Below are 19,439 nucleotides of genomic sequence, written 5' to 3'. Positions count from 1 at the left end.
CATATGCAATTCTTTCCTCTAGGGAATTCTGGTGAGCTGAAAGATTTCAGTGCCTCTTTTCTTGCCTGCTATGGAAAGGTATGACTGGTGAGACCTCTCTGATAAAGTTGGGGGAAAAGCAAAAGCAGCTGTGAATCCCAAATAGTTAAACCTTTGAAAGTTATCCCATACCTTTTTATATTCAGAACATCATAGCTACTTTCATTGAAAAACTAGATCAGGACAAGTTGCTTTCCCTGCTGCTGCTCTAATAACTACTACCTACTTGCCCATGAATTTCAAAAAGGGCTGATGAATTTTCTTCTTTAGATGAGCAAGTCCAAATTCTGAGATTATGTGCCCTAAGTAGAAGGCAGTAGCCAAAGCTCCAAAGAATAACCCTCTACTTACAACCATTGTGCAAGCTGAGGCCAGAGATGAGAGAAACCAGAAAGCCATGGTTTTGAGAGCCAGTTAGAGGCTATTTATCCTTCTTAGATGGAAAAGTTACTGCACCTGTGATATACATGAAATTCTTTCCTCTTGTGCTGGTTTTGCCTGCTGATGGGAAGTGAATGAAATCCTTATTTTGCTTTGCTTGCGCACACAGCTTTTGCTTTACCTATTAAACTGTCTTTATCTCAGCCCATGAGTTTTCTCACTTTTACCCTTCCATTTCTCTCCCCCATCCCACTGCGGGGGAGTGAGTGAGCAGCTGTGTGGTGCTCAGCTGCTCACTGGGGTTAAACCACAACACTGCTCTAGGGAATGCTGTTTCAACTGGACTACAGAACCAAGTAGAGCTTGAACATCTGAACCTGGATTCAAGCCAGTTTGCCCGTAAAGAGTTCAGCTCCCCTCTCATCACTCTGTCTTGTACAGAGAACAACTGGCAAAAGATTACATGTTCCCCTGAGGCTGCTGAATTTTTTGTTCGTTACTACATCTGCATTTACTAAGCAAAGCAGAAGGCTAACAGAAAAGCAAATTAGTTCTATCTTCATTTTGATAGTGCTTAAGATGCCTGAGTCTGTCTGTCCTTCATTTTGAGGCTTCTTTTTGCATATTTTTAGTTAAGTTTAGTTTTAGTTAAGTTCCCTTTCCACTTAGTCTTCTCTTTTTCCTCCTTATCCACCCCTTTCATATAAATATAAAAAGTAGAAGTGTATTGACTTTTCATTTGTTTGCAGTAGTCAGCAGTGATACTCACCTATTTATCTCAATGGAGTTCTATACAAACCCTGTGGAGCTAGGATCAGTTTGTACTTAGTTCAAAGGAATTTTTCTCTTATCCTCCTGCTAGAAGAAAATTTTAACAGACATTATAAAGGCTACACAATCAGTAGAGAGAGAGCAAGATTATTAAAATTCCAGTGGCTGAGGTGTCATAAAACTACTACTTTGGCTTTATTCATGCATTTTTAATTTAGCAAGTGACCTCCAGCTCAAAAACAAATGCCAGAACTATAGGAATAGAAGCAGCAACCACTGTTCTTATCCCACAGAAATATTTATTCAGTTTGGTCAGTAAATTATAGGAATTTCAATGCTGAGAACTTGTACTTAGTACAACAACATCATAATATTGACAACAACCACTTTGCCTTTTGTCAACATACAATGTGAAACATGGATTAACTTGCTCACAATAAATTACAGTGTGGTGGATGAAGAGAGCTCAGTGACATCAGTAACTTAGGAACTGGTTACAGTTAGCTTCACTTACTTACAGTATTTTTAAAAATGGTTTTCAATAGTAAAATCATTGCAGCCAAAGATTAAAAAAAAGAAAAAATCCACATACAATAATAGCAAGGAAATGCATTTTTGGAGCAACAGTGAGCGACCAGTAAACACTTCATACAGTGATCTTCAAGGCACAAAGCAAAAAAACTGGGTATGGGTTTTTTTGCAGGTTGATGAGTCAGGGAAGGTGAAATTTTTTTGAATATAAAATAAATACATTTTAAAAAGACGCATACAAAAGTCAGTAAGTCAGTCAAATAGCAAGGCTTTCACAGAATGCCACACTGACAGAACATTTGTGAATTCATTTCAGTCATGAAATCATGTTCACAGCTTGAATGACACAATCACTGAGGCAAGGGAACCATCACTTCAACATAGTTAATGGGGAAGAAGCCAGACTCTCCATTTAACATCCCCTCATACCAATTCTCATCAATCTGATTGGTCAAAGTTATGATGTCCCCTTCCTTAAACCCAAGCTCGCCTTCATTTTCTGGCTCAAAGTCATAGAGAGCTTGGCAGCAAGGCTGATCCATGTGCATTGAAGAACCTGCCCCCAGTGACAGAAAAAACACACCATATTAATAGAGCTTCACAGCATCCTATCAGCCACCAAGCATAAAACAATGGGTCAAAAAACATAGCCCTGCTGCCATGAATTCTTCCCAACAGTTCTTCCATTGCTTTCACCCACTAACATCTGGTCCTTCTACATATAAAAAAATAATACTAGTGATAATTAGTTTAAAGCATAATTCTGTTTCTCCCTTAAGTTCAGATGCTGCTTACTCTATTTTCATTCCTAGTTGCCTTCCCTTTTGAAAGGATGTTTACCTCAAACTGATAGTTTCAGTAATCACAGTTGTCAAAATCAGTGTGGTCTCTTTGGAGTGGTGGCTAGAGGAATTGGAAGGGTAGGAGTTGAGGGATTAGAAGAGTAGACAGGACAAGTGACAAGTAATCATTAAAACAAACGGCACTGCAGCACACTGCTACGGCAGGAATACCTACCAGAGGGCAGGGGCTCACAGCCAGTCCTACACGAACACTTACAGCCTGGAGGCAGCCTCCTGGATGTTTATGCTACCTGTGCGTTTGCAGGAGCAAGGCTTCCAGCTGCTCCTGTGTTAAGGCTTCCACCCTCACCTCACTTGAGCAGTGACAGTCATTTCTGGGTTACTGCTCCCCAAGTTCATGTGTTCAAATCCTTTGTTGTAGACATCCTTCATCTGAACTAAAGCAGAGGTTATGCTAGGAACAACGGTGCCTGTCAAACTATTTTACAGATGAAAACAGTTTTCTGATGCAGTATCTGGCTGTCCTTGTGACTTAACGCTGTTTGCCCTGCTATAAAGATCTTCATTCCAAATTACTCTTTTAAAATATTAATGGTACCATATGCAAACATAATAGTAAGTACATACATTTACAGGAAAGCAAGTAAATATAAATTAAAGTACAAAACAATCACCCTTAGCAAAAGAAGTTAACCTTGTAAATGCAGTCACCTTTTTAAAAGATATTCTCAGGAAGGGGTGTTATTTGGCTTGGATTTGTGGTATGGATACATATGTAATATATTCATTCATATTTATGAATAATAACTGGTTCTAATAAAATGTAATCTAATGTTCAAATTGTAAAGCTTAGGTCTGTGGCCAAGGACTAGCCAGAGGTTCAACTGAAGTTCAGCCATAACAGATTTTTAAAAACATGTACAGCATATCCAAGTAAAAGTCTGGTAATTTGATGTATATTTATAAAGGAAGAATAGGAGAAAAGATTTCATGCTGCTGCCATATAAACAGTAGTAAAACACACTGTAGCATGACAACTCTAGAACACTCTAGTACTTCCATTAAAGCAGTTCAATCTCTTAAATACTAAGTTATTCAGGTTGTCTTATTTGGAACATTGCAACAATTCTCAAATATTCTAGTCTTGACTCTCTCTCCCAGCTATCACACATGCTAATTATGCAATCATCTTGAATAATTTTTGTTTGGGTAAATCTGCACACAACTGGTAATGCAATACAGATACAATAGCTAAGATGTTAAAAATGCGTCCAAAAATGCATTTAATTTGCTAATCATGGTAATGTGGAGGAAATTATTGAAAACTGTTCAGGCATTTTCTAGTAAAAGGAATTAGGAGAAGTCTCTTAAGTAAACCAGCTGACAACTACTCTGGTGATCAGTAAATGACAACAGGTGAAAGCATCTTTTTAATTGACGATAATACAATCGGGGTTAATATTTGGTGTTAAAACTGGGAAGTAGGAATTACTCTTCTATTTTCTGGGTATGTTTTATCCTTTATAAGAACAGAAGAGAGCTTTTATTTATAACAATGAGGGAGAGCTGTCAACACAGACATCCTCCTCAGCAAACCTCCCCAGAACATTGCTGTAACAATGCCAGACTACTCCTCTGCCTGTGGAAGGCATGGGGTAGCGACAAAGTTTTACAAGAACAAAGTAAATTACGGGTAGTCTAATACAACAATTCAGGTGAAAGCTTGGTTCTAGACATATTTTTTCTGAAACAGTCCAAGTGGAAAAAAAGACGATGAGCCACCGTTTCCCAGCAAAAATGGACTGACTGTGTTCAAAAATAGCTGAGTTATTTTCAGTCTTTGCCAAGGTAGAACTGGTACCAGCTCACTGGAACTGTCAACAGCAGAAGGCAGCACTCTGAATAATTGACAAAGTGCCTTGCTTTCACCAGCTGCTCCGATGGGGCTAATTTATTATTGCAAGCCAGTTAATTTCTGACAATAAGGTACCTGATATGAGATGGATCACATTTGGTTCATTTTAAGCTCCAAAGAACTGAAAAGAAATGTCTGGCAGCCTGGAAAGATTTTTAAATAATGGTCACAGCCAGTACAACCGGTTTCACTCCAGGCTGTAGGATCAGTCAAAGTCTTCATTAGAGTCAGGCAGCTGCTGCTACTGTATAATCCAATGAGACAAAGCTTCCCTGACAGAGGTAATGGGGGCAGCACTGCCTGACAGTCTGCAACACACACAGTTTAACATCACAGAAATGGTGACATGATTCCAGCCTTCTCCTGTCTATTAAATACTTGCACATCATTTCCTGTTGCAGATATTTAAGCTAAAGAAATTGAACTTTATTTTTCTTTTTCTGCAAATAGGGTTTATCTTAATTTGCAACACTATGCACACCTCAACTTCTCCAGCTGTGGAGTTAAACTGCCACACTTCACTGTCACATTCAAAGATGACTTGTCATTAATCTCCAGACCACTCAAACCTGGACAGCACAAAAACAGGTTAAGCAAGAAGCTATCTGTGATTTCTGGAGTGTTACAGGATAAAACCAGGATGCCATTCAATGTTGGTTTTGTTTGTTTGTTTGTTTCTTTTCCCCAAAGGGAGTTACTGCTTGTACCTGCATCTACTCTGTCTTCTATACCATGTTATATACATATGGTAGCAAAATTATACTTTAATAATCACAAACTGGAAGCTTGCTAAGATAATTAATCCAAGTCTCTCTCACAGCTGAAGTGAGTAAACACTTAGATGCTTATGTTAAATTCCAGCACATGCCAACCAGATCCATTTATTTCATATTATAGTCAAACCTGACAAACAAAAAGAATGAAAGGCATGATGTAATACAACATTTAAAGAGAGTTCTAAAATGAGCCAGATGATGCTCATAGCCACAGCTGATTAATGAGGATAACAATGAATTAGAACAAAAATATTGTCATCTGTGCTTAATCAAAGCAGATAAATAATTCACAACATCAGAATGAGGTTTCTGTGAATCTAGCCCTGCAAATGTGTGCAAGTCATTAGTAATAAATAATGCCCACATGTTAGGGACCGTACAAAGGAAAATACTATTTCTGCTCCAAGAAGCTGATACTTAACTTGAAAAGCTATGGTGAAACACAGGAAAAGCCATTTCAACACTCAGAACTGGACTGTGGTAGTTGTGCTGAAGGTATCACAGCTTTGAACTGTCCTGTTGATTTCCATGGGTTCGCTGAATGCTAAGATGCTACTTACCTTGAGTGACAGTATCAGAGAAATTAAAGGTCTGCATTTTGATAGGGTCTAAACAGGGGAAATTAAGCATGAAAGTGCTTGTTTGTGTAGGATGAAGAGGTCAGTTTTCTAAACGAAAAGAAAGAGGGCGATCATGATGCTATCCCCCTTATCACATGGAGACCTTAAAACATTTTGCAGTTTTGCTTAGAGCAGCCTGGTTCACATTTCTACATCACAGACCATAAATCGAATCTGTTTCATGATTCTGATTTTAAACAGGAACAGAAAGGTTTCCCCATTCACAAGCAGGGCATATTGACCCCACCACAGCTCCACGGAAATCCATATGGATAACTTTTGAGTATGAACAGGAAAAGAAAGGAGAATGAACAATGATTTCGCTGATGATTGTACCTGCTAGGGTGGTGGTAAGCACAGCATCCATAGCTTCTTCAGGATATAAAAACCATGATACATGGTCTTTCTGATCTATTAGCAACACTAAGCATAGCAACAATTATTACATATATCCCATTTCTCCTTTTCATCTCTTTCATTACTGTTTTATTTCTTTTCCACTTTGACAGCACTGAGTGAGCAAATCAAGTGAAACCCCATCATTTAGTGATATGCAAACAGTTGATGCAATAGTCCATGAATGGAATCAATAAATGGAAGTGGCTCACTCCTTCCTTATCTTAGTGATCAGTCTTTTTTTTTTTCAGTTTATTCACTGAATTTCAGCTCATTAAAACTGGGATTTTTCTTTAACTAAGTGGGCTGGAAGCAACCTTGAAAAGTCATCTAGTCTGTCTTTCTCCCCAAGGCAGGACTGATTACCCTTAAAGGACATCTTGGATCAACTGCTTCATGGCAATGATAAACCACTATAATATGGTTTGAAACTCTGGTTTGACACACTAGTTTATATACAAATGCTGAATCTGAATCTCCTTTCTCCACTGCACATGCAAAGCAAAAAAATAAAGCCTACATAACTTGATAAGTAATTGATAGGGACCTAGAAATTTTATGCTGAATTTTTAATAAAGGTTGCTATGGTTTTGCTACTTTCATCCAGATGTGCTGTGAAAATAACTAGGAAGTTATTGATTGCTGCAAACATCCCCAGTGCTTTGAATGAAGTGTGTCCTTGTAATCACGTCTTGGGAAACAGTGGTCTGAATTGAGAGGAGTGTGCAAAGAGGGGGTTGTCTCCCTCGATCCCACATTTGACAGCAACACAAAAACTGCTCTTAACATTTGGGCAGCATGGGGAGCTTCACTAACACACCCTCAAACAGCTTGAAGCACCAAAGAGACAAATGAAGGAGTAAGGTTTTGCCAGGTGGATTTATGCTGCCAAACTGCTGCAAATCCCCTTCAGTATGGATTGTATAATAGCTTCATCTTGTAGCAGAGTGCAAGGAAATTAGAGAGACATCAGAAGGAGCATGAAGTTACAGCTCCAAGCTTTATTCTTTTGCCTTTAGTTCTCTCATTTCTCTCCCAACAACCTTTAAAAAGCAACAAGACTGGAGGGAGGAAGAAATTGGAGTGAAGAAAAAAAAGTAAAAAGAAAAAAGCTTTAGAAAAAGATCCTAGGTACCATGCCAAGTAGAGAAGGGAACCTTTGGCTCACTGCTTCCCCTCTATTTTCCTTACAAATAATGTTTATGGAAAAATCTAGCTTCTTCATTCTCTCTTATTTGGATATTGTTGTCTTTTGTGGCTTTTTTTTTTTTTTTAATTGATCTTCTCTCATGATACACTGTAGCCATTAAGGAGATAGGGCAAAATAATTTTATTCATGAGATGAGGAAAAGCTATTTCAATCAGTCATGTAACCTTACTAATTATTACCATTCACACAACTTTCAAGGGCTTTCAACAATTGATATTTTTTGTGGAATCAGGGCCTAATCAAAGGAAGGGATCCTACTCCCACATCAATAGGTACTTAAGTACATCAGTTCATAAATGCACACACTTCGGTGCATACTTTAGGGAACAGTAAAGTAAAATATGTTAATAAAATCAATAAGGGTAGGAGTCATCTCTCTGAATTTTACATGTCTAACACTTAAAATCCTGGCCTGATCATTTATGGTCTCAGACTGTGGAGAGAAACTAGCATCTGGAGATATTCCAGACAGTGATCGAACACACCCACCTTAGGCATCTGTCTTTGCAAGAAATGAACTGTTTTCTGCAAGTGCCTCTCCCTCTCTGTCCTCCCACCCTCAGTGGCAATACAGGGAACCTAAAAGACCAAGCACAATGCCACACCTAAATTTCAGATGGGCGAGAGACTGTTGAGAGGAACCCTGCTTCACAGTTCCATTTCCAAATCTGGGAAACAAACTGGAGTCCGATGCATGGATACTGATGCCTCATGGATCCATTGTTCTCATGGTACAAGGAATACCTCAAGCAACAGCCTGGCAAAACATCTATAGACTTGTTAATTCTGTGGCCATAGACTTACCTGATGATTTTATGGAAGAACTATAGGCAATCCCATTGTGCTGCTGATTATCACCAATTTCCAGAGTTGTAGTTATTACAGGCTTTGGCTTAAATTCACGTTTAGGCCGACTAGACGCTACATTTATTCTGGAACACAGAGAAGAGTGGCAAGAGATCGAAGGAAGAAATACTTACAGAGCTTACACTCAGGTTCAGTGCTTAGGTGTTTGAAAGGTGGGGAAAAAAACCCTTCTACTGGTTTTGGTTTTAGGCTTCTCTTTTTAGGGGGTGGGGGGCAGGTTTATTCACTAAAAGCTGCTCAATTCTCATGTAGTATTTCAATTTCAGCAAGTCCCTATTTTATTTAATGCTTTGGTCCTGCTGACAGAGGCATAAAGCTTAACAGCCTGAGTTTGAGAATTGCTGAGCATCCACAGCTGCCACTGAGTTCAGCAGAAGTCCCAGGAATGAGCTCTCTGGAAAGCTCAACTGCAAATGACATATGCAGAAACCCAGCCAGGACAGAGGCCCAGAGACTGCATCTCACACATTGCCTTTTTATTAGAGAAAATGGGAAACAACCATTTGGTCAGCACAACTGCCTCAATACCTCTTCCTGTATGTGCATGTGGCCCGGCTGAGACCTCCTTGTCTCACTGGCCCCTCCAGCTGGGATGGTGCAGGGTGTCTACAGACAACAACTACCCCTATGCTAATACTCACAGCCACCACGTCCACCCTGATCTCAGGAAAGCCCCAGTTATCTCGACTTTGTGACTGTAATGTTAGCCTACGCTATGGTGACACTCAAGTCATTTAGGTCTCCTGTTCTCTGCTGGTTCTCTGCGCAACATACAACAAATTAATGACAGCAGCATTTTTTTCTTCTATTAGGATGACACAAAGTATCTGGGCCTTTCATAAGTGCATTACACCACAACTGTGTTCCTAGCCAGCTGGCTACTTCCTTACTCTGCTGCAGAATTTTGTTATACCCCTCACTCTCAACGAAAATAGGCCAACTTCTCAGCAAAGCCTCCAAAACACAACTCACAAGTATGTAAGTTTAAAGAAACCTACAAACAAACAGAGGCTGTCCTGATTAACCTCCACAGATGTGAGTGAGAGATTCTGCACACACTCAAAGCTTTCTGGGCAGACCCTGCATTACATTAAAAGCTCACAGCACTGCAAGAAGTTGCCAGGTGGCAATGATTTAAAGCAATGAAGTCCAGCAAGGCACAGAGCACAGCACATGTGCATCTGTGAGATGGTACTACAAGATCTGTTGCTTCAGTGACTTTTCACATTCATGAACCTCAGCTGCAAAAAGAGGTTGAAAATCTTCTGATGGGTTCAGTCTTACCGGTTTTGCAGCTTGCTCTGCAGATCCTCCAAAATTTCTGTGGATTGTTTATGGTAATCTAGTGCTGCTTCTACAAACACAGCCAACTGGCTAACTTGTTCTACCTGAAACACAGAGAGGTAAATAGTTGTAAGGAGCCTGCAGTACATTCAGCTGAAAGATAAACAAACAGATCATTCAAAATAGACCTGGTATCTCAAAAGACCATGATACCTTGTGAAGGCTACTGAAGAAGAGCATTGTGATTTTATCAAAGAAATTGCCAGTTGGAAGCTGAACAAAACTGAGGTGTAACTTCTAGTTTGCTAACTCAGGGCTGGGTCCTTGAGTTATTTCCTCTCACAATGTGCAAATCCCTTCTGCTTTCAACTTCCAAGCCAGCTGTCTGTCAACACCCAAGCCGGAAACATTCAAAAGGACATGACCCCTTAGCAGGTGAAAGTGGGGCTTTTCTGATCAGCAATGTTGCTAGAAATTACACTGTGACAGCTCTTATGACTCGGACTCATTAGTGTTTATTAACAATGTTTACAAACTACAGTTCTGAAATGATCTGGACTTACCTCACTAGATGGCAGCATTTATAAACCAATAAATGAAACATGATTTATCTACTTGGATTTAAAAAGTATCAGCCAATCATTCAAAAATATGAATGCTGAGGAAAGGGAGAATGTGAAGGAGAAACAAAAATCAGAATATTTTTATTCATGAGGTAACAAATAATCTCATGCCCCTAACACAAACTGAAAAGTTCAAGCTGTACTGGGCATGGAGCAGTAACAGATATTTATTTGTCCTCTTCCTTTAAGACAACATTAAGACAGACCCCAAGAAGTCTGACATGTTTCCATTCCATCATGATGTCTTCAGACATCGGATCACAAGAAGATATCCAAGTAAGCTTTCTGCAAATGTTTTATGGACCCATGGCAATTTTGTGCTCTACTTTGTCTGCTTTTACTCAGTTAAAAAGATTATTAGAAATTCTGCCGGGACTCCAAGAGCGCCAAACATTGTCACATAGCATACAGAAATGAAATGCACAGAACCAAATCAACAGCTGATAGAATTCCATCACAGTCAGAAGAGAGTAATGTAAACCACCTGAGGAAAACACACAGAGTGCCTGGGGTTTGGATAAGGTGGTCAGAGAAAATGGATAGACAAGGACTGTCCAAACAACGTGACTAAAAGCCAGGAGGGATACAGAATTGTGGATTAGTAGAAGAGAGACTGGGAAAGAGCCAGAGAAACTTGTGAGACTAAAAGCCACTTAGCAAGAGGAGCCTGGGACTGGCTGAGTGGGAAAGGCAGGAAGATGGATCCGATAAGGAGTGCATGCAACACTGTCTACGTGGGAGGTCTGGAAATAGCTGTGCAAAAACCTGAGAAAGAGATGTGGATCAGGACTAAGTCTGGGAAAGGCACCTGCCAAGATGACTGGGAATCAGAGTTCGGAGAACAGAGATTGCAGGGCAAGGAGACCAAGAAAGGGAGACATTTGGGGAATTGGAAAGGATCGGAAGGAAGCGATTACAGTTAAGATCTCTGCAAACCCAGTAAGACAGTCTAGGATTAGACAACAAGGCTGTAATGAGAAGTTTGAGGAGGACAGACAGACTGGCTCAGCACAGAAAATGGAAGGGAAGGAGTACAGAGTTTTCTTTAAACAGAAACAACAGGAAGTGGGTATGGAAAAAACCTCAAAGGGACATTCAGTTCACCCCCTCCCAAAGGCAGAATTAGTTATACTAGAACGTATAACTCGTCAGTTCTCTAGTGGCTCATCTAAACCCTTTTAATCCATGCACTGTTTTATCCTCAGTTTGGTGCTTCGACTAATGATAAACACTATGTAAAACATTTCTCAGCTGCTTATGCAAGGCAGAATTATAAAACACAGACACTGCAACCAGGCAACTGGTAGAGCCTACAGTGGAACAGTGTGCTGAAACTGTTGATAGAGGACATTACTTTTTTTGCTGCCCTCATACAACTTGCACTGGTAAAACAGCAACAGGCTTACTGACTTATACACTCTTCTAACAAATGTGTCGCACTCACAATTTAGGAGCTACAGGCTAGTTTGCACACCCATGTAATGGCCAGTTACATCGAGGGAGAAGTTGCTTGCAGTTCAATATTCCCACTTAACAGCTCCTCCTCACTGCAGTTTGCTCACAGAAGACAGCACACTTCTTACTTTCTAAGTGTGTTTTTCTGCAATGCTGCATCTACAGGAGAGAAAGCTTTGGAATAGGCCCAAATAGGTCCAGTTCTCTTTTCCTACAATTCCATGATTACATGGGAGAAAGCACATCCTGCTATTCCTCTGTGTGTGGACAGAAGAGAGGATTATCCTGCATGACCACAGCTGCTCCTTATTTAGACATAATTTCATGATGGATTTGGACTCTGAGCCAAAGTCCAGGTATTTAAGCCCAAGCCACAAACAAACCCTATGGAGTAATTTTCAGAGCCAAATAGTAATAATAATGATTTTCAGAGATAAAATCATTCAGAGACTTCAAATCAGCAGGAAAGTTTTGACTATAAGTGAGCTATAATTCAGAAAGCGCAGGGTACATACCCTTGCTCATAGTTTCAGCAGCAGGTCTACGACTATGTTAATCTTCCAACCTTCTCCCTCCTGCTGATCAAACTACATTCTACTCTCAGGTAGTTCATTGCTCATAGAGTATAAAACTACTTAAGACCTCTGTGACAATTTTGTCTGAGCCACTATATCTCCAGAACAAATTCCTGAATTCTTGAGTTCTCCCATTTACTGCTGTGCATTATGTTCCTCACTGACAGGAGATTAAAAGAGGAAAGAGGCACACTTTCTGCTTTCAGACCTTACCTCCTATGAAGGATGGGACAGGCTTTATCCAATCCCACACACATTGCCCTCCTGGATGTACTGCAGCAAACAAAAATGCAGGACAGACTTACATCATTTTCTAAGAAATTGAACATGCTTCTTTCAGCCAGTTCCTTTGACTCTTCAAATTTTTCTACTGCTTGTTTAACTTCTTCATCTGGTATCTTTCCAAAACGCTTCTTTTTATAATCATAATCCAAACGGCGTCCTTCTAGTTTCTTCAAATGATGCTAAATAAGACAGAACATTTATGAGAAGGTCCAAACGGGACATGCCCAAACACGTGATTTCAGGAAATTTCAGTTATGGATGCAAATATATGCAGAATCAAAGAAACACAAGGCTCAGATTATCCAGTCCATCCCTTTGATCTAAGGCAGCATCAGGGAAGTCTAGGACTGTATACATGAATGAAATTTTAAATAAACAGCCATTTGTTAACACTGGGGGAATTGGCTATATCTTGATTTGCTAAACTTAGGCATGCAACTAATGGACTTCACTAAACGTGCAACACGTCACATTGTCTAAATGAGAAGCAGGATCCAATCTAAATGTGTATCTCCATATTCTACATATAACTCAATTTTACCTCTTGAATTATTTGCAATATGACAGCTAAAAGTTAAAGGGTTATTTTCCCCTCTCATTCCATAAGCAGCGCTCCAACAAATCTTGTATTCTTGCTTTCGTTTGTTAGGTGCCGACACTTCTATCTGATATAACGACACAAGGTTTTCTGTTGCCAAAAATCATGGGACTGACAGACTTACAGAATGGACTCAAAGTGACAGTACGAAACACTCATTAAAGGTAATGTCAAACAATTTCTTTTCATCAGTTCAGAAGAACTACAACTGAAAATGGTTATGTATCATAGGAGACAGCTACAGACATCAAGACATTATTACTATTTTTGCTATGCTTTCCACATCCATTTATGTGTAAATAAAATAATGTTCACTTCTGCATTTCATCAGGGTTTTAACTTGCTTATTACCCAAGTCTATTGGAACCAACAGACTCGGACAAAGACTGCTTGGCGTTCTTTGAATTGTCACATTGTAAACAAAAGCACTGAAAAACTTAACTCTAAAGGTTAAAACTGTGTTCCTCAGCTTCCTATATTTTTCCTATAGTGGCATATGGCGCTTCAACATTTTATGGCACTTTTCAGATCATTCTGTGATTGCCCTCAATAGCCTTTTTCAGCAGTTATATTCATCCTCCATAGGCTGACAGACATGGCAAGATAGGATAATCAGTTGCAGAAAAAACACAGCACATTCACATGTTCATAAGAATTAATAAAAATGTCAGTTAAAATAAAATAGCATAAAAATAAAGAATATAATTTTCTTCACTATCCTTCTTGTACTGAATGTACAAGCAATATAGCAAACTGAGTAAGCTAAACAAGTAAGAAATAGCCAGGCATTGATTTTAAGCAGATTTCATCACTGTTTTGCTAGAGAGACAAACTTAAATTCAGTAAAATTTATTTACTTTATTGCTTTCAAGAAAAGTATCTCAGGGAACTAGAGTGTGATTGACTCTGATTATTGATAAGTGAAGCTTTACCCTGGAAAACTTACCCCAATCTCTTTTAAATCTTTGTCCTGCAGTAACTGTAGAGGATCAATAAAATTTTGTTTGACATTAATATCAAGCGAGTCCTTCACCTCCGCCATTTGCTTCATGCTCTCACCAGCATCCAGTAGTGCAAGGCCTATGGTAAAGAAGAGGCTACTTATATCTTAATATATGTAAAACCAGAAAAATTGTCTGATGAAACAGCTATTTCAAACAGCTATCTTTGTATCTGCTGCAGGCCCTTGAAGAGTGAAAAAATAATTCAAGCTATGCACTTGCTTGTCTCCTACAGAAAACTAGAACTGGAAATTTTTTTTTTCCTGAAGGGCATCAGGGAAAAAATAATACCATTTTCCCACCTGTATTTGAATAGGTTACAAACCTCCTCCACTTTGAGAACTGCAAGCCAAGCCGATTAACTTGTACAACTTTAGTGGTATTAAATACACAAAAAGTGAGTAACTTTTTAATCAGAAAATCATGTTTTACAGCTTCCTCACACACGGTGTGGAGAATAAATGAGTCTTTGGCTATCAGCAGCATCTTTCCTGTGCAGCACCTGCTTGGACTCAAGTGCCAAGTCCCTACGCCTACATAGCCGTTACTATTTCAAGACAAACACGGTGTGTAAAATTGCAGATATTAACAACAGTACATAAAGCCAGCCAGTTCTGTATTGGCTTCTGCACGCAGTCCCAGCCCATACAGCTCTCTCCTAGCCCTATTCCCCTCTCTCTCCCCAAACCAGAATTCTCCTTTTCTCATGTATTTCTCCCTGGTTCTCCCTTAATCCCAGTCATATCAAAAAGCACACACTGAGTAGCTCTGTGACAATGCTTCAGATTCATTCCAGTCGAGCCCACACACTATACATGCTCAGCAAGCAAGGCCTCTATCAAGATTTTGGGTGTGAACTACCAGCATATCTTGAGAAGAAATAGGTAAGATTTGATTTACCAAAGAATTGTAGCATAGCCAAGCTAGAGTTCATTTTCATGAAACCAAGAAAATGCATATTTAAGATGCACTGCTCCTAAGCACAGAAATACCAGATCATTATTAGAAAAAAAATTAAAAAATAAAAATCACCCAAAGTTACTGTTTATTTTTTTCTATGAAAAATTTTTCCCTTAGTCTACTTCTCAAATATAGAGTAACTATTTTTATTTAAAGCTTAATAGAAATACAGTGCACCTAAGAATCACACTGAATTATTTAGGTTTGGCAACTTAGAAACTAAAATGGTTATGGCAATAATATGAATCATCAGACAGCATCACTAATAGTGTTATCAAATCCACCTCAAGAGAGGTGGACAAATATGCAGAAGCATCATGTTCTGTTAATTATATCAATCACCCCCTGATCACTGTACTTAACTTTCCCTCTTACCTGCAGTAGCTATTTACATAGGTTATGTCACTGAGTAATATTCTGCAAAGAATTTTATGCTGAAATATTCACAGAGGAGATACACAAACTCACCAAACATAGAATCATCGCCAAGCTCTCTGCCATACCGTATCATGCAGTCTCCTAGGAGTCCCTCTGTCTGGGGATAGCCTGTGGTTTTAACTTGTCCTCTGATCTTTGACATAGTGTTTAGCATTCCCAGCTTGGCTCTGTATGCTAAGAAGGACACAAAAAAAGAACAAAAAAGTTATAAAATCACTTTTAAAACTAATACATTTAAAGCAATAAATCATTTAACAAGCAATATCACAAAGCAAGTCACTAAGCTGGTCTGTAGATTCCTAAGTTTTTTGTTGTCAGTACTTCATAGTCAAAAGTTTAAATAAGATTCCATTCAACAATATGGGCCACATGAAACTGGTTTTTATTCCCAACTGAATGAGCATCACATCTCCATGCAGATATATAGTGGGATTGCTTGTCATCTTCTGTGGATATTCACCAATACTCACATTCCTTTCAATATTTCTGCTTGCAAACTCCTTGATTAGAAGTATCGCAGAAAGCAAACAGACTAGATACAAGCACAGCCAAAGCCAATTTCATGCTTGCTCTCTCTCTCGCTTGCGAGAGCTTTGCAGAATTTCCTTCTCCCTTCTTTTTTTTCATTCCAGTAATGAAGACAGTAGAAATTTATCCTGCAGAATGGCCTGCTACATACAAATTAATTTATTGTTATCTTGCATGTATCATGACAAAAACATGCATTTATTCTTGGAGAGTTTTTCCAATCTACTCCTTACTATTATCACTCAACAGCTTCTTCAACACAGTAGTGGCCATAGGCAGGGCATTCCTGAGGAATGTGGACCATAGTGACTAGCTTCATCTTAAACATGCTGGCTGGGCCTTGGTAAAGGACTGAATCCTACCATCCTTATGTAGACATAACCCATTAAACTTCTTCAGGGATGTGCATTTCATAAGGTACCCATAAGCGACAGCTATCTCTGAAGTCACTGGTGTAGCTGACTAAAGGAATTCTGTCAGTCAGTTCTCAAAAAATAAAGGTTCTTCCAACAGCTGGTTTGGACAGTGAACCAAGGTCATAACAGATAAACTTTGTGACTGACTGCAAATGTAAACGTGTCTCCTTTCTTGTTTCTTAAAACAACATTTGAAAAACCTGTGTTAACTGACGATCCAAAATCCACTGAGGCCTAGCAGTGTTCAGAAAATGCAAAACCTCATTCAAATACCTGGTAAGCAAGTAACAGCCCACTTCCCCGTGGTTACATGGTTACCAGTACCTCTGAGGGCAGCAGCCTGTGAGTTAAATTCAACGGCTTTTTACGTCTCTGCTGAAAAATTTGTTGGCATTCTCTTCACTTTAGGAATCCATATCCCACTCCAGGAAATCCAGCACAAACATAAACACAAGTGCTGTACCACAGGCCCAAGCTGTCCAAGACACGTCATGCATGCACAACCTACATACGCCCAGTAAATCAGATGCACTGTGCGCTGCAAGTTGAATGCATCCCAGATCAGACTTAGTGCATATAAACTTTACAGTTGTTCATTGCACACACAGGTAAAGCTCTCTAGGACACCCAGAAGCCTCACAATGATGACCTAATGAGCTTTTATTTAGCTAGGATGAATTTCCAAGTAAGAAGACAATGTTAAGCAAAATCCAATACCTATTGTTCCTATCCTACCTGGATTTGGCTGAAGATACTCTGTGGACTTGGACAGAAGCTCTGTTACAGCTTTATTAGTAACATCAATTTTCTGGAAAAGAAAAGTAACACAGATAGCAAAAAGCAAATCGATTACTAGAAAGTTTATCATTTTATTATACATAATATACTATTCTAGCTGATTATGAAATTTTTATTTAAAATAAAGCAAATATTGTAGCTTAAAATAAATAGCCATGTCACAGTTATGACAGGATTTTACCAAAAACATATTAATTGGCAGGTAGTACTGGGAAGGAGAGAAGGTTTATTTCAAAATGTGGGCTTGCCTTTCCAGCCCATCAGTATTGACTACTGCTTACACATTCTAGACTACAGTTTTCCTGCCAGCCCAACAGTTGTTACTAAGACGTTTTTCTCCACAGGTGAAAAAGACTGAACATATCCCTCACAATCTTGGGGTCAGGGCCATTTAAAGCAGTAGTTTGCACTGTCTTCCTATTTAATAGTTTCTAAAATGCTATTAAAAAAAAAAAAAAAAAAAATCACATTTCTGGTTTGTTTCCCTCTTCCTCCCTTAGGGCCTGCACATTATTTTTCCCCTTATAATGCAGAGAAAGGAAATAATTATTCTGTAGCTAAAGAAACCAAAACCTAGAAACCTGTTTAGATAATAAATTCAAAAGTGCATGTTGGAAAAAAAAACAAAAAAACAAACAACTCACACAAGACTTTTTTCCTCAATCTGCCAACAATAAAACCTGTGACCTAAGTCTACTATGAACATTAAAAAAACACACAGAAAGACAAGGGCAACAAAAAAAAAGCACATAAAAGCTGAAAAAGCATAAAGTAGCAGTAACATTGTTTAATTTGCCACACAACCAATAAGTAGATAGCAAACATCTCACTTTCCACAACAATTCATGTAAATTTCTGAACATAGATTTAAACTAAGAAATATAATTCTGTATCAAGAGAAAATTTGACCCTAGTAGTTAGACTTTTATCAGGAAAAATATCAGATGGGAAGGCTTTGTGATATTTACAAAGACTCACTAAACACTGAAGACTTCTCTCTAATCTCCCACACCTGCTTCCTCTGCTCAGACAGCCTTTGTGGATGTCTCTTCTCCCTTGGCTGAGCTGCCATGGCTCAAGGATAAATTTGCACTTACCGTTATATATTTCTGTTTGGAAGCACATGGTGGGGTGTCCCCCCGCCCAGGTAAATCTACAGTACCATTCTATCACTTGAAACATGAAACATTTTTGATTCTGCAATAGCTTAATATTGAAAAACATAATGTAACTTTCCTTACCCTTTCCATCTCTTGAAATTCTTCATCTAACTTTGTTCCTTCTGCTCCACTTATTTTTTCACTGAACAACTGTAAAAACATAATTTTAACAAAAAAATTGCATGATTATTTAATTACAGAATAAATATCTCAGAGTCACAGGAATTCACTCCAGATAAGAAAAATGCAGCAACCATTTGAAGCAACTGTGCAAGAGAAGAGTAACTTTATCCTTGGAAGTGAAGCACTCATTTCAAGAGAGACAGAGATACCTGATATAAATTTACAACAGGCAAACAAAAAATGATTTTGCATGCTTAAACAGTTTGTACCCTAAAGGCATGACCTACACTGCAGACTTTAGGCATAGGGACCAGAGTCTGACTGCAGGTAAATCCAGAGTAACTCTTTCAAGTATGCCTCTCCAGCTCTGTACTTCTGAGTACCTTCTGGTCGTGTATGCCATTAGGTTCAGGGATGCAACTCTCATTCCTGCTCCTGGAAGATGTGTGCAGTTCTGTGGAAGGAACAGACTTGTGAAAAATGCTGCACTGTGACCCACCTGTGTAACTGAGCACCTTTATGATGCTGAAAAAAAAAAAAAAAAAATGCCATGCGTTCTTCAAAAACTCAAAGCACCAATTTTAAATAAAGGATTTCAGTAAACCTTAACATTATCCAAATTTTGTGTAAAAACTCCAGGCTATCAGACCTGAGTTTGGTCCTCACTGAGTAAATCATGGCTGATTTACTCAAGTGCTGAATAAGCACTCGAGCAGAACTCAGCTGTCTGCTTCTTGCAGTGCATGGTACCTGCAATGCAACAGCATGAAAAGAAAGCCAGATCCTCACCTGGTGTGAAACAGCCTTTGAAAGCATCACTCAACTATGACAGAAGTGGTTTAACACATACTCAACGAACATTAAACATAAATTCTTAGGATAATTC

The 19,439-nt window shown here is 38.9% G+C and overlaps 1 protein-coding gene across 3 annotated transcripts in view; it reads right to left on the bottom strand.

Annotated features, from left to right (window-relative positions):
• Positions 1–1,470: 1,470 nt before the first annotated feature.
• SH3GL3 (SH3 domain containing GRB2 like 3, endophilin A3) overlaps positions 1,471–19,439 on the bottom strand; it is a 56,377-nt gene continuing 38,408 nt past the window's right edge. For all 3 annotated transcript variants that reach the window (XM_030015356.2, XM_030015358.2, XM_030015357.2), the window contains exons 2-9: positions 18,512–18,580; positions 17,208–17,280; positions 15,559–15,702; positions 14,076–14,209; positions 12,552–12,710; positions 9,594–9,697; positions 8,247–8,374; positions 1,471–2,278 (exon numbers count right to left, since the gene is read on the bottom strand). In XM_030015356.2, coding sequence (XP_029871216.1) covers positions 2,073–2,278; positions 8,247–8,374; positions 9,594–9,697; positions 12,552–12,710; positions 14,076–14,209; positions 15,559–15,702; positions 17,208–17,280; positions 18,512–18,580 — 1,017 coding nt within the window. In that variant the 3' untranslated portion in view covers positions 1,471–2,072. The remainder of the gene's footprint in view (positions 2,279–8,246; positions 8,375–9,593; positions 9,698–12,551; positions 12,711–14,075; positions 14,210–15,558; positions 15,703–17,207; positions 17,281–18,511; positions 18,581–19,439) is intronic.

This window comes from Aquila chrysaetos, chromosome 5 (assembly GCF_900496995.4).
Source record: "Aquila chrysaetos chrysaetos chromosome 5, bAquChr1.4, whole genome shotgun sequence".
NCBI classification, from domain to species: domain Eukaryota; kingdom Metazoa; phylum Chordata; class Aves; order Accipitriformes; family Accipitridae; genus Aquila; species Aquila chrysaetos.
The sequence above is the reverse complement of the archived record's forward strand: the minus strand, read 5'-3'. Positions and strand labels throughout refer to the sequence as shown.